Source organism: Oncorhynchus nerka, linkage group LG3 (genome assembly GCF_034236695.1).
Source record: "Oncorhynchus nerka isolate Pitt River linkage group LG3, Oner_Uvic_2.0, whole genome shotgun sequence".
Taxonomy (NCBI): Eukaryota; Metazoa; Chordata; class Actinopteri; order Salmoniformes; family Salmonidae; genus Oncorhynchus; species Oncorhynchus nerka.
This window is the reverse complement of record NC_088398.1, coordinates 73,497,033-73,511,248: the sequence shown is the minus strand read 5'-3', so window position 1 is coordinate 73,511,248 and position 14,216 is coordinate 73,497,033. Positions and strand designations below refer to the sequence as shown.

At 46.5% G+C, this 14,216-nt stretch overlaps 1 protein-coding gene across 5 annotated transcripts in view; it reads right to left on the bottom strand.

The window, feature by feature from the left end:
- LOC115113362 (probable ubiquitin carboxyl-terminal hydrolase FAF-X) overlaps window positions 1–14,216 on the bottom strand; it is an 81,083-nt gene that overhangs the window by 3,859 nt on the left and 63,008 nt on the right. For all 5 annotated transcript variants that reach the window (XM_065015657.1, XM_029640918.2, XM_029640934.2 and 2 more), the window contains 11 exons: window positions 11,885–12,088; window positions 11,041–11,611; window positions 9,796–9,919; window positions 9,315–9,549; window positions 8,857–8,986; window positions 7,790–7,975; window positions 7,426–7,646; window positions 5,377–5,465; window positions 4,930–5,086; window positions 4,513–4,725; window positions 532–645 (listed from right to left, as the gene is read on the bottom strand). In XM_065015657.1, coding sequence (XP_064871729.1) covers window positions 532–645; window positions 4,513–4,725; window positions 4,930–5,086; window positions 5,377–5,465; window positions 7,426–7,646; window positions 7,790–7,975; window positions 8,857–8,986; window positions 9,315–9,549; window positions 9,796–9,919; window positions 11,041–11,611; window positions 11,885–12,088 — 2,244 coding nt within the window. The remainder of the gene's footprint in view (window positions 1–531; window positions 646–4,512; window positions 4,726–4,929; window positions 5,087–5,376; window positions 5,466–7,425; window positions 7,647–7,789; window positions 7,976–8,856; window positions 8,987–9,314; window positions 9,550–9,795; window positions 9,920–11,040; window positions 11,612–11,884; window positions 12,089–14,216) is intronic.

The window sequence follows — 14,216 nt, the reverse complement described above, 5'->3', positions numbered from 1 at the left end:
GAGGAAATGTTTGCTCGCGGTTTGCGGTTCAGTTGGATTTTTGGCAATTTTTGTCGATGGTGCAACGTTAATCTTGACATGTTGGATTTTGGTGGGGTTGACTCTATATTATGGAACATCATAGGGATCTTAAATTGTCTATACTAGAATCCCATCAGCTCTATATCTGCTGCCAAGTAGGAACCTGGAGTTGGCTGCTTTGTCAGTCACTGGATACAGAGAAAGGATGAGTCTTCAGCGGGCTATATTCCCAAAGACCATGACGAGTAAAACATTTGCGCCATCACCAACTGTTATCACAAAATCACTTTAAGGAGCAGAACGCAAACAGCCGAGCGGACATATGACCATCCTGTCACTGCTATCTGTTATTGTCCAGCTCCTATGCTCCAGACTGTCTGTCTGTGTGTTGGTACTACTGCCCAGGCTATTCTTCCTGTGTCAATGTGCTAGTGAACAGACACCACTAACATCGCCCTGTATGGAACACCTAGAGAGGGGACAGAGTGGAAGAGGGTGCCAGGGGCTTACAGTGTGTTGCTGTGGTCCTGTCCCGTCCCCTGGCAAAAGCTGCTGTGGCGAGGACGATTTCCGCATGGCAGCTTCTTCTTCAGACATGGCCTCACCGGGCTTCGTTAAGTGACACTAGTTTGAAATGGCATAATTGATATCATTGCATAACATATACAAGGGTCAATAGTTAACCTTTCATTTAACTAGGCAAGTCAATTAAGAACAAATTCTTAATTACAATGACGGCCTACACTGGCCAAACCCTAACCAGGACGACGCTGGGCCAATTGTGCGCCGCTCTATGGGATAAACTATGTTTTCAGGTGGATTTCTTCTGTTTTTTTGTATAAGTAACGTTAGCATATATCATATCGCCATTCATGGTAAGGATTAATAAGGCTAAGCATTGTAATGTACACTGAGCTTCTGCAAAGGAGACGAACACAAAGGAATCTAGAGGAAAAAGTGAAATAATAATACATATCAACATGTTAGCTTAAAGTTTGTGTACACTACGAGGTGTGGAAGCTGGAAATAACATATCAACATGTTAGCTTAAAGTTTGTGTTAGGTGTGGAAGCTGGAAATAACATATCAACATGTTAGCTTAAAGTTTGTGTACACTACGAGTGGAAGCTGGAAATAACATATCAACATGTTAGCTTAAAGTTTGTGTACACTACGAGGTGGAAGCTGGAAATAACATATCAACATGTTAGCAAGTTTGTGTACTACGAGGTGTGGAAGCTGGAAATAACATATCAACATGTTAGCTTAAAGTTTGTGTACACTACGAGGTGTGGAAGCTGGAAATAACATATCAACATGTTAGCTTAAAGTTTGTGTACACTGTTGTGGAAGCTGGAAATAACATATCAACATGTTAAAAAGTTTGTCAGCAAATATCAACATGTTAGCTTAAAGTTTGTGTACACTACCTGGAAATAACATATCAACATGTTAGGTTTGTGTACACTACTGTGGAAGCTGGAAATAACATATCAGATGTTAAAAGTTTGTGTAAAAAATAACATATCAACATGTTACTTAAAGTTTGTGTACACTACGAGGTGTGGAAGCTGGAAATAACATATCAACATGTTAGCTTAAAGTTTGTGTACACTACGAGGTGTGGAAGCTGGAAATAACATATCAACATGTTAGCTTAAAGTTTGTGTACACTCGAAAGCTGGAAATAACATATCAACATGTTAGCTTAAAGTTTGTGTACACTACGCAGGTGTGGAAGCTGGAAATAACATATCAACATGTTAGCTTAAAGTTTGTGTACACTACGAGGTGTGGAAGCTGGAAATAACATATCAACATGTTAGCTTAAAGTTTGTGTACACTACGAAAGCTGGAAATAACATATCAACATGTTAGCTTAAAGTTTGTCCACTACGAGGTGTGGAAAAATAACATATCAACATGTTAGAAAGTTTGTGTACACTACGAGGTGTGGAAGCTGGAAATAACATATCAACATGTTAGCTTAAAGTTTGTGTACACTACGAGGTGTGGAAGCTGGAAATAACATATCAACATGTTAGCTTAAAGTTTGTGTACACTACGAGGTGTGGAAGCTGGAAATAACATATCAACATGTTAGCTTAAAGTTTGTGTACACTACGAGGTGTGGAAGCTGGAAATAACATATCAACATGTTAGCTTAAAGTTTGTGTACACTACGAGGTGTGGAAGCTGGAAATAACATATCAACATGTTAGCTTAAAGTTTGTGTACACTACGAGGTGTGGAAGCTGGAAATAACATATCAACATGTTAGCTTAAAGTTTGTGTACACTCCGAGGTGTGGAAGCTGGAAATAACATATCAACATGTTAGCTTAAAGTTTGTGTACACTACGAGGTGTGGAAGCTGGAAATAACATTCGCAAAAACTCAAAAAGACCCTACCTATAGAAATAAACACAAATTCGGAAGTTAAAAAAAAAAATAACTAAGATATCAGTTCCAGGATATTTGATAGTATGACTACAACACTTAACGCCTAGAACTTGACACGCCAGAGGAGTGAAAAAACAGTTGGTTAGCAGCAACGTGTTAACCATACATCACAAGGAAGAAAATAGTATAGTTTGTATTGCTGCATGAGATTCCATATAACCGACACTACTGTTTAACAAATTCATTAAAACTCAGCAAAAAAAAGAAACGTCCCCTTTTCAGGACCCTGTCTTTCAAAGATAATTTGTAAAAATCCAAATAACTTCACAGATTTTCATTGTAAAGGGTTTATACACCTTTTCCCATGCTTGTTCAATGAACCATAAACAATTAATGAACATGCACTTGTGGAACGGTCGTGAAGACAGCTTACAGACGGTAGGCAATTAAGGTCATAGTTATGAAAACGTAGGACACCTAAAGAGGTCTTTCCACTGACTCTGAAAAACACAAAAAGAAAGAAAGATGCTCTGCTCATCTGCATGAACGTGCCTTAGGCATGCTGCAAGGAGGCATGAGGACTGCTGATGTGGCCAGGGCAATAAATTACAATGTCCGTACTGTGAGAGGCCTAAGACAGCGCTGCAGGGGAGACGGGACGGATAGCTGATCGTCCTCACAGTGTCAGACCACGTGTAAAAACACCTGCACAGGATCGGTACAGCCGAACATCACACCTGCGGGACAGGTACAGGATGGCAACAACAACTGCCCGAGTTCCACCTGGAACGCATAATCCCTCCATCGGTGCTCAGACTGTCCGCAATCCGCAATAGGCTGAGTAAGGCTGGACTGAGGGCTTGTAGGCCTGTTGTAAGGCAGGTCCTCACCGGCAACAAAGCCGCCTATGGGCACAAACCCATCGTCGCTGGACAAGACAGAACTGGCAAAAAGTGCACTTCACTGACGAGTCGCGGTTTTGTCTCACCAGGGGTGATGGTTGGATTCAAGTTTATCGTCGAAGGAATGAGCATTACACTGATGCCTATACTCTGGAGCGGGATCGATTTGGAGGTGGAGGGTCCGTCATGGTCTGGGGCGGTGTGTCACAGCACCATCGGACAGAGCTTGTCGTCATTGCAGGCAATCTCAACGCTGTGCTCTACAGGTTAGACATCCTCCTCCCTCATGTGGTACCCTTCCTGCATGACCCTCCAGCATGACAATGCCACCAGTCATACTGCTCATTCTGTGCGTGATTTTCTGCATGACAGGAATGTCAGTGTTCTGCCATGGCCAGCGAAAAGCCCGGATCTCAATCCCATTGAGCACGTCTGGGACCTGTTGGCTCGGAGGGTGAGGGCTCGGGCCATTCTCCCAAGAAATGTCCGGGAACTTGCAGGTGCCTTGTTGGAAGAGTGGGGTAACATCTTACAGCAAGAACAGGTAAATCTGGTGCAGTCCATGAGGAGGAGACTTAATGCAGTGGGTGACCACAACAGATACTGACTGTTACTTTTTGACCCCCCCTTTGTTCAGGGACACATTATTCCATTTCTGTTAGTCACATGTTCAGTTTATGTTGGTTGTTGAATCTTGTTATGTTCATACAAATATTTACACATGTTAAGTTTGCTGAAAATAAAACGCAGTTGACAGTGAGAGGACGTTTAATTTTTTTTGCTGAGTTTAGTATTGCAGGCAAGTTCCTTGTTTCCAAATATACCCTGATGAAGACAGCTTGCCTGTCCAAACGTTGGACATTAAATTTTTGCATCTGAGCTCTTAAGAGTGTGCGGCTCTCCTTTATTTTCACGTTTTCCACTCCGCTAGCCAGCACCTTGCCTAAATAGGTGTGCGTTTCTTTTTCCTCTACATTGTTTCCACATTACCTTGACTCTGTAGGCAAAAACCACCAAGGTCAGAATGTTGCATCTTTCCCAAAATACATTATCTGAGACTATCACTACTTCAACTACCACCATTTAAGTCATGCATCCATGTTAGATATTACCTTTGGGTTGTATGTGTGTGTGTCGTATAGTGCCTGTGTGTGTGTGTGTGCGCGCGCATTTGGTGCGAGTGTTACCTCCTCGGGGCAAAGTTCGCAGGCCTTAGCCAGGGTCATACGTGCAGAGTGCGAGCGCTCCAGGAAGTACCCGTTGGAGGTCTCGTTGCTCTGGACGGGTGGAGACCAGTTGTTGTAGGTGTACTGGGGGTTCCCTGTGTAGGGTCTCCTCTCCAGCTCATCCCCCAGCCACTCCACCGCCCAGGTCCACTTACGCTTCAGGTCCCCGTTACTCTACAGACAAAGAGAGACAGAGACACAATTTGTAAGAGTGCTTATGAATGACTTTTTCCTTGCATTGCAATTAAGAATCCTGAAATGGCAATTAATTTGTTTATATACTCAAACCACCGGCGGGCCAGATTTAAATCGGCTCGTGAGCCGGATTGGACTTGAGTTTGACATGTGGTCTAGTGCATAGTGTTGTCTCTGTTGTACCTGTAGGATCTGGTAGGCCACAGAGCAGCTGCTGAACAGGGCCACCATGCACTTGATACACTGGTAGGCCCGTTTCTGGTAGTGGTTCTTGGAGCGCTGAATGGTGTCAAACAGGCCGTCCCTGTCGTCTGGTATACCCTTCAACACGTTGTGAATCCTACACAGACACACAGGGAGAGAGGGAGGTCAGTTACACATCAGATAGAACAGGGATGATGTTGGCTCGCAAAATAGAAAATTAGCCAGAGAGGAAACACCAACCAGTGAAACCGGCCATATTCCTATTCCTAGAAGGCTACAGTGTGTGTCTGAAGAACCTGAAGAAGTTACTTCAAGTCTGATGAGTTCAAATCAGATGTGTTGACACTAGGTTGGGACAAAACCCTGCATCCAGTGTGTGATCTTTCCCAGACCAAAGACGTGATAATGTCCTGAGTTTGACGTTACCTGTGTGTCTGCCAGGAGTCCTCGATGAGCAGGATCTGCAGCAGCAGATCCAGGTAAGGCCTCAGCTCGTAGGTGTAGGAGTACGCCACCTGGTGGATAACAAAACACACATCATCAATAAGATCTAACACACAGAAATATGAAAAACACCACTTGGGAGGTAGAGGACGAGACCAACGGCTTCTGAGATGTCGTGTTTTCTAGTGGTGTTGGCTGCCCACTGGGGTATATGGGCCTAGGGTGGTTATTATCTGCCATAGCAACTCAATTGAGTACGTTGACGATTACTGGGGGTATGTTTATATATACACACAGTACTAGTCAAAAGTTTGGACACACCTACTCATTCCAGGGTTTTTGAGCCAATAAGCTGTGTTATGACAAGGTAGGGGTGATATACAGAAGATGACCCACATTATGGCAAGAACAGCTCAAATAAGCAAAGAGAAATGACAGTCAATCATTACTTTAAGACATGAAGGTCAATCAATTTCTTCAAGTGCAGTCGCAAAAAACCATCAAGCGCTGTGATAAAACTGGCTCTTATGAGGACCGCCACAGTAAAGGAAGACCTAGAGTTAACGTTACCTCTGCTGCAGAGGATAAGTTCATTAGAGTTACCAGCCTCAGAAATTTAATCCCAAATAAATGCTTCAGAGTTCAAGTAACAGACACATGGCAACATCAACTGTTCAGAGGAGCCTGCGTGAATCAGGCCTTCATGGTTGAATTGCTGCAAAGAAACCACTACTAAAGGACACCAATAAGAAGAAGAGACTTGCTTGGGCAATGAAACACGAGCAATGGACATTAGACCGTTGGAAATCTGTCCTTAGGTCTGGAGTCCAAATTTGAGAGTTTTGGTTCCAACCCAAAAATATCTTGTCACGGTGTCTTTGCATTCCAATTGCCATCGATAAAAGTGCAATTGTGTTCTTCGTCTGTAGCTTTGCCTGCCCATACAATAACTCCACCATGGGGCACTGTGTCCACATTGTTGACATCAGCACACCACTCGCCAACATGACATGATACACGCTGTCTGCCATCTGCCTGATACAGTTGAAACCAGGATTAATCCGTGAAGAGTACACTTCTCTAGCGTGCCAGTGGCCATCAAAGGTGAGCATTTGCCCACTGAAGTTGGTTACGACGCCGAACTGCAGTCAGGTAAAGACCCTGGTGAGAATGACGAGCACACAGATGAGCTTCCCCGAGAAGTTTGACAGTTTGTGCAGAAATGATTCTGTTTCATCAGCTGTCCAGGTGGCTGGTCTCAGACAATCCCGCATGTGAAGAAGCCGGATGTGATGGTCCTGGGCTGGCGTGATTACACGTGATCGGTGTTTGTGAGGCCGGTTGGAGGTACTGCCAAATTTTCTAAAATGACATTGGAGGTAACATGGTAGAGAAACGAACACTCAATCTCTGGCAACAGCTCTGATGGACATTCCTTCAGTCAGTATGCAAATTGCACGCTCCCTCAAAACTTGAGACATCTGTGGCATTGTATTGTGTGACAAAACTGCACATTTTAAAGTGGCCTTTTATTGTCGCCCGCACAAGGTGCACCTGTGTAATGATCATGCTGTTTAAATGAACTTCTTGATATGCCACACCTGTCAGGTGGATGGATTATCTTGGCAAAAGAGAAATGCTCACTAACAGGGATGTAAACAAATTTATGCACAAAATTTGAGAGAAATAAGCTTTTTGTACGTATGGAACATTTCTGGGATCTTTTATTTCAGCTCATGAAACATGGGACCAACACTTTACATGTTGCGTTTATATTTTTGTTCAGTGTATATACAGGGTCAGTCAGTTCCAGTACCATATTGACAACGTGTAGGGATACTGGATCGATAGAGGTAGATATGTATAGGTGTAAGGTGACTCAGCATCAGGACATGATAAACAGTGTAGCAGCAGTGTATATGATGTGTGTATTTAGAGTCAGTATAAATGTGCATATTATGTGTGTGTGAGCAAATAATGGAGTGTTTGTGTGTGAGCATGTGTGTGTGATTCAGCAGTTTTAACACTTACCTGCCAGAGCAGCTCTGATAGCACAGTAGAGGAGAACTGGGGATTTTCCCAGCAGCTGAAGCGCAGCAGCTTGACTGTCTCCTCTGAGTTGCTGCAGTCCTCGATGATCTTCTTCACGTAGCTGGTCCTAACAAAAAGGATCTCTCCCACCAGCTGCTGCACAGGCATCACCGGGGTGGCCTGGTTGGCATCGCCGTACGGGTTAGGGAGAGGGGGGTTACCTGGGAGAGAGAGACAGAGAGAAAGAGATTAAGGCCTTTTCTCAATTGCATACAAAGAATACAACCCAGCTGATAATGGTTTGTCTTTGGTTCTCAGGGTTAACGGACAGAGGTCACCACCTCTGACATCTGTGTGAACGCACCATTGATGGATGACTGCATACGTGCGGCCACATCACAGCAGCGCACCAGCTGGGAGACCACGGTGTAGAGTTTCCCCAGCTCTGCATACTGGTACTTGATGGGAGGACCGGGTCCCTCGTCTAGAGCCACCAGCATGAAGGTAGCTGGGACACTCAGCTTCAACAACTGAGTCTTCTCTGCCAGCCCTGGAGAAGGGAAGGAGGGAGGGCAGGAGAGCGGGAGGGAGGGAGGGAGGGAAGGAGAGAGGGCAGGAGAGCGGGAGGGAGGGAAGGAGAGAGGGCAGGAGAGCGGGAGGGAGGGAGGGCAGGAGAGCGGGAGGGAAGGAGAGAGGGCAGGAGAGCGGGAGGGAGGGAGGGAGGGAGGGAGGGAAGGAGAGAGGGCAGGAGAGCGGGAGGGGACGGAGGGAGGGCAGGAGAGCGGGAGGGAAGGAGGGAGGGCAGGAGAGAGCGGGAGGGAAGGAGGAGAGGGAAGGAGAGCGGGCAGGAAGGAGGGAGGGCAGGGAGGGGAGGGAAGGAGAGAGGGCAGGAGAGCGGGAGGGAGGGAGGGAGGGAAGGAGAGAGGGCAGGAGAGCGGGAGGGAGGGAGGGAGGGAAGGAGAGAGGGCAGGAGAGCGGGAGGGCAGGAGAGCGGGAGGGAAGGAGAAGGGCAGGAGAGCGGGAGGGAAGGAGGGAGGGAGGAGAGGGGCAGGAGAGCGGGAGGGAGGGAGGGAGGGAAGGAGAGAGGGCAGGAGAGCGGGAGGGAGGGAGGGAGGGAGGGAAGGAGAGAGGGCAGGAGAGCGGGAGGGAGGGAGGGAGGGAAGGAGAGAGGGCAGGAGAGCGGGAGGGAGGGAGGGAGGGAAGGAGAGAGGGCAGGAGAGCGGGAGGGAGGGAGGGAGGGAAGGAGAGAGGGCAGGAGAGCGGGAGGGCAGGAGAGCGGGAGGGAGGGAGGGGAAAGTGAGGCATGAAGAGAAATGTGTCTGTCCATTGCTGCCCACTAAAGTGGAAGGAATAGCCAGTGAGCCATACACTCTCCCCCATTAATCAAGGAGTTGTCAGAGTAGGTGTGCATGACAGGAATGTTTTCCTTACCTAGGTTGGCATACATGACGAAGAGGTTGAAGTACTGCTGCAGGTGTCGGCCATGCTCTGACACCTCTCTCCTGAGGAGGTTCAACACAGCCCTCAACAGGTGGTCACTGAGACGCAGGTTATCACACGCCTGACCCAGACAGACAGAGAAGTTTAACACATACTCCACAAGACCAGAGTAAAAGTGCTTTGTATGGGTCATTCTCAGTATACATGAAACAGGGGAAACACTTGAAAACTGAAGCCGAAAATAAGACAATAGTTTTTTGACAATTCCAGGAAGTAGCTGCTCGGTTTCAAAATATTTCTCCCGTTTCATGCATGCTAAACACCTCCCTGATAGGCAGTTTCTGTTTTAGGACCAGGAGAACCAGTCATTCACTATTTTGTTTTTTAGGCCCAGGTGAACCAGTCATTCACCATTTTGTTTTTTAGGCCCAGGAGAAACAGCCATTCACCTGTGATTGGGTGGAGGCGCTGGCAGGGGATGCTGTGGGCGGGGGGCAGGGTCCGTCTTGAAGGGAGAAGTGTGCGATGAAGACGATGAGTTTGGCGAACGCGCCCCGGACCTCAGCGCTGGGGCACTCCAGCAGGTACTCGGAGAAGCGGTTGGCGTAGGCAAACAGGATGTTTTGTGCAAACCAGTAGCGTACATTCTTACTGTGTCTCAGCAGGACGCACAGCGCATCATACCTGGAGATGGAGAAAGAAACAGATATACACCGTGGATTAAGGACAGGGGTGAGAGATTCAGATGGAGAGAGAATGATGCAAGGTAGAGTGGAGAGAAAGAGAGAGACTGTAGAGACGGGGATAGATGCAGACAGTTGTGAGAGAGGAGGAAAACAAAGAGAATAAGAAAACAGAAAGATGATTCACTCCACTCCATATATGAACACAGGTCAAGATTGAAAGGTCAGACAGATAGACAGAACTCACCAGTCACTGGCGGCCCCCCTCACTACTTTCTTGGTGTGGAAACCAGTGCTGAAGAGGAACCTAGCAGCCAGCTGAACACTAATCATAGCCATCTCCTCTGCATCGGGCAGTAGATGGTCTTGTCCTGATACAACCACACAACAACCACACAACATAAAACATCGGTTCAGACTTCAGTCACAACTTAACGTCAGACTTCCCTACTGGAACGTTTCAATAAAAACATTGGTAATACATTTTTTTTAAACGAAAATGAAGGTTTCCTCAGTGGATGCAAATGATTATGAAGAAACCTGGAGCCCCAGAGACTAGCCTATTCTTGATCTTCACACAGGGAGTTATTTCAATTTCAGAGTTAATGTGTGAGTCACTCACTGGAGCAGAATCCTAAAATCTCACTGTTTAAATAGAGCCCTATGACCACGTCTGCTGCTTACTCCTTAATAACAGGCTGAAATTGGAGACATTAACGATAAGAGTTGCCCGTTCGCACACAAGACACCAAAAAGAAACCAGCACCACATACATACATAATTGATGAGCTGAAGCATTTCATCCCAACCAAGTGCTTTTACACTGATGGCTAACCCTGCAGTAGTTAGTTAATTTGCCAGCCAGCCAGCCAGATGGATAGATAGACGTATACTGTGGCCTGGCTGGCTGGTTGCATTAATAATGCATTGGCTCATATTAACTTCGTAAGTCAGAGGAAATTGCCTCAGTTTACCGTCAGCCAATGTAATGTTCAGCTCTGCCATCCTATACTCTCCCTCTCTATGCAACTCTCCAAGAGAGTGGTGAATCTGTATGCATGTTACCAGTGGTAAGATTAAAAAGGTAGATATTTATTTGATTAAATATTGAAAGGAATGAAAATATCAGCTATTAAAACATGGCAAAAGTCTTCTATCGTTATTACGGTGATAAAAGGTATTTTTATGGTACTACTGGGGCTACTGTAACATGGCTGAGAGTTAGCTATACTAAGGAGTGAGGCTGGGCCTTTCACAGTGTACAAATTACAAAAGCAGATCACTGTGAAAGCAATCTCTCTTCTTGGGTTGTACACAATAGAATGGCTCTACAGTGGAAAAATGTCCACGTAGACCAATGACCAGCAAGGGCCAAAACAAGAGGGAACAATGGAGACAAACAGAACCTCAGTGTAGCATCAACAGCACCTGCCTTAAATAGAGCTCTAGAAGGTATATTGAAGCCAGTGTGTGTTTTTTCTGTTCCACGTACCTGGCGGAGGGTTTAAATAGACACTGTTACAGGTCAGAAGTTTCTTAACAAACTGGAAATACTCCAGGCTGTATTGCATACGGTTGTGCATGAACTGCACGTTCTGCTTGCGCACGCTGCACTCGATCACGTTGGGCATCTTGACCTGGTGCGACGGCTTGTTGTTGGACGAGGACGAGATGGTCAGCTCCTGGATGTACTTGACCAGCTCACTGTCCTTGTCCAATGATTCCATGCGTTCGTAGAAGAGGATGTAGGCATTCCACCAGCGTTTCTGGCGCCGGTAAGACATCCTCTTCATCATGTGGTCAAACACCTCGCCCATGTACTCCCCTCCGAAGCACTGGTTCTTCATCTCCTCCTCGTCGTCCATCTTGCACTCAGTCACATCGCCGTCGTCAAACTTGTACCAGCGGTTCCGCTCGCCGTCGGCCACGCCCACGTTCCTCTGCGTGATGTAGGAGTAGTAGTGTCCGCCGCTGGCCTGGCCTGAGTGGACCAGCACCCCCACCAGGCGGTACTTGGAGCTGCCCGGGGGCTCTGGATCAGAGGGCTCGTTCTGCTGGATCACCTGGTGGCAGGACACCATACGGATGATCAGTTTAGTAAAGCGTTAATTCAGTGTATTGCCATATCTGTATTTATCGCAATAATTGATGTTCCAGTGAACCACAATGGGTTCATTTAAAAAGGGACAGTTTAAATGTGGTCCCATCCATTTAAATCAAACATTTCAGATATTTGAAATGAGAACGACCACTATGCCATTATGAACACATGAAAATGTATTCATTTTTACACCCAATAATGTAATAATCTGTGTGAACATCATGCAATCCTTAACCTGGTTCTCTGGGTTGACGTCGTCCCCCTCCAGCTTGGCCACCCCGGCTACAGTGTAGGGCTCCATGTCCAGCTCCCTGGGGAACTCAAAGTAGTCGTTGAACTTGATGGCACACTCCCTCTCCCAGTCGTAGTCAAACCTCTTCAGCTGGATGGCCAGAACTGGAGGAAGCTTCTTGATCAGCAGACGCTTCACTGTGTCCACCTGGAGGGAGGAGGGGAAGAGGACCAACCTGTTACTGCTACTAGTCTTCTCTCTATAGGTGGGGAAGAGGACCAACCTGTTACTGCTACTAGTCTTCTACCTATAGGGGGGAGAGGACCAACCTGTTACTGCTACTAGTCTTCTACCTATAGGGGGAAGAGGACCAACCTGTTACTGCTACTAGTCTTCTACCTATAGGGGGGGACCAACCTGTTACTGCTACTAGTCTTCTCCTATAGGTGGGGAAGAGGACCAACCTGTTACTGCTACTAGTCTTCTACCTATAGGGGGAAGAGGACCAACCTGTTACTGCTACTAGTCTTCTACCTATAGGGGGAAGAGGACCAACCTGTTACTGCTACTAGTCTTCTACCTATAGGGGGAAGAGGACCAACCTGTTACTGCTACTAGTCTTCTACCTATAGGGGGAAGAGGACCAACCTGTTACTGCTACTAGTCTTCTACCTATAGGGGGAAGAGGACCAACCTGTTCCTGCTACTAGTCTTCTACCTATAGGGGGAAGAGGACCAACCTGTTACTGCTACTAGTCTTCTACCTATAGGGGGAAGAGGACCAACCTGTTACTGCTACTAGTCTTCTACCTATAGGGGGAAGAGGACCAACCTGTTACTGCTACTAGTCTTCTACCTATAGGGGGAAGAGGACCAACCTGTTACTGCTACTAGTCTTCTTCCAACCTGTTACTGCTACTAGTCTTCTACCTATAGGGGGAAGAGGACCAACCTGTTACTGCTACTAGTCTTCTACCTATAGGGGGAAGAGGACCAACCTGTTACTGCTACTAGTCTTCTACCTATAGGGGGAAGAGGACCAACCTGTTACTGCTACTAGTCTTCTACCTATAGGGGGAAGAGGACCAACCTGTTCCTGCTACTAGTCTTCTACCTATAGGGGGAAGAGGACCAACCTGTTACTGCTACTAGTCTTCTACCTATAGGGGGAAGAGGACCAACCTGTTACTGCTACTAGTCTTCTACCTACAGGGGGAAGAGGACCAACCTGTTACTGCTACTAGTCTTCTACCTATAGGGGGAAGAGGACCAACCTGTTACTGCTACTAGTCTTCTACCTATAGGGGGAAGAGGACCAACCTGTTCCTGCTACTAGTCTTCTACCTATAGGGGGAAGAGGACCAACCTGTTACTGCTACTAGTCTTCTACCTATAGGGGGGAAGAGGACCAACCTGTTCCTGCTACTAGTCTTCTACCTATAGGGGGGGAAGAGGACCAACCTGTTACTGCTACTAGTCTTCTACCTATAGGGGGGAAGAGGACCAACCTGTTACTGCTACTAGTCTTCTACCTATAGGGGGAAGAGGACCAACCTGTTACTGCTACTAGTCTTCTACCTACCAACCTGTTCCTGCTACTAGTCTTCTACCTATAGGGGGAAGAGGACCAACCTGTTACTGCTACTAGTCTTCTACCTATAGGGGGGAAGAGGACCAACCTGTTACTGCTACTAGTCTTCTACCTATAGGGGGAAGAGGACCAACCTGTTACTGCTACTAGTCTTCTACCTATAGGGGGGAAGAGGACCAACCTGTTCCTGCTACTAGTCTTCTACCTATAGGGGGGAAGAGGACCAACCTGTTACTGCTACTAGTCTTCTACCTATAGGGGGAAGAGGACCAACCTGTTACTGCTACTAGTCTTCTACCTATAGGGGGGAAGAGGACCAACCTGTTACTGCTACTAGTCTTCTACCTATAGGGGGGGGAAGAGGACCAACCTGTTACTGCTACTAGTCTTCTACCTATAGGGGGGAAGAGGACCAACCTGTTACTGCTACTAGTCTTCTACCTATAGGGGGGAAGAGGACCAACACGTTCCTGCTACTACCCATGAAATGCTACAGGAAAGTACAGTGCATTCGGAAAGTAATCAGGACCCTTGACCTTTTCCCACATTTTGTTACGTTATGGCCTTATTCTAAAATTGATTACATTTTTTTTTTACTCAATCTACACACAACACCCCATAATGACAAAGCAATTTTTTGGAGAAAATTTCTGCAAATGTATTCAAAATAAAAAACAGAAATACCTTACTTACATAAGTATTCAAACCCTTTGCTAGAAGACTCCACAAAGAGCTCAAATGCAT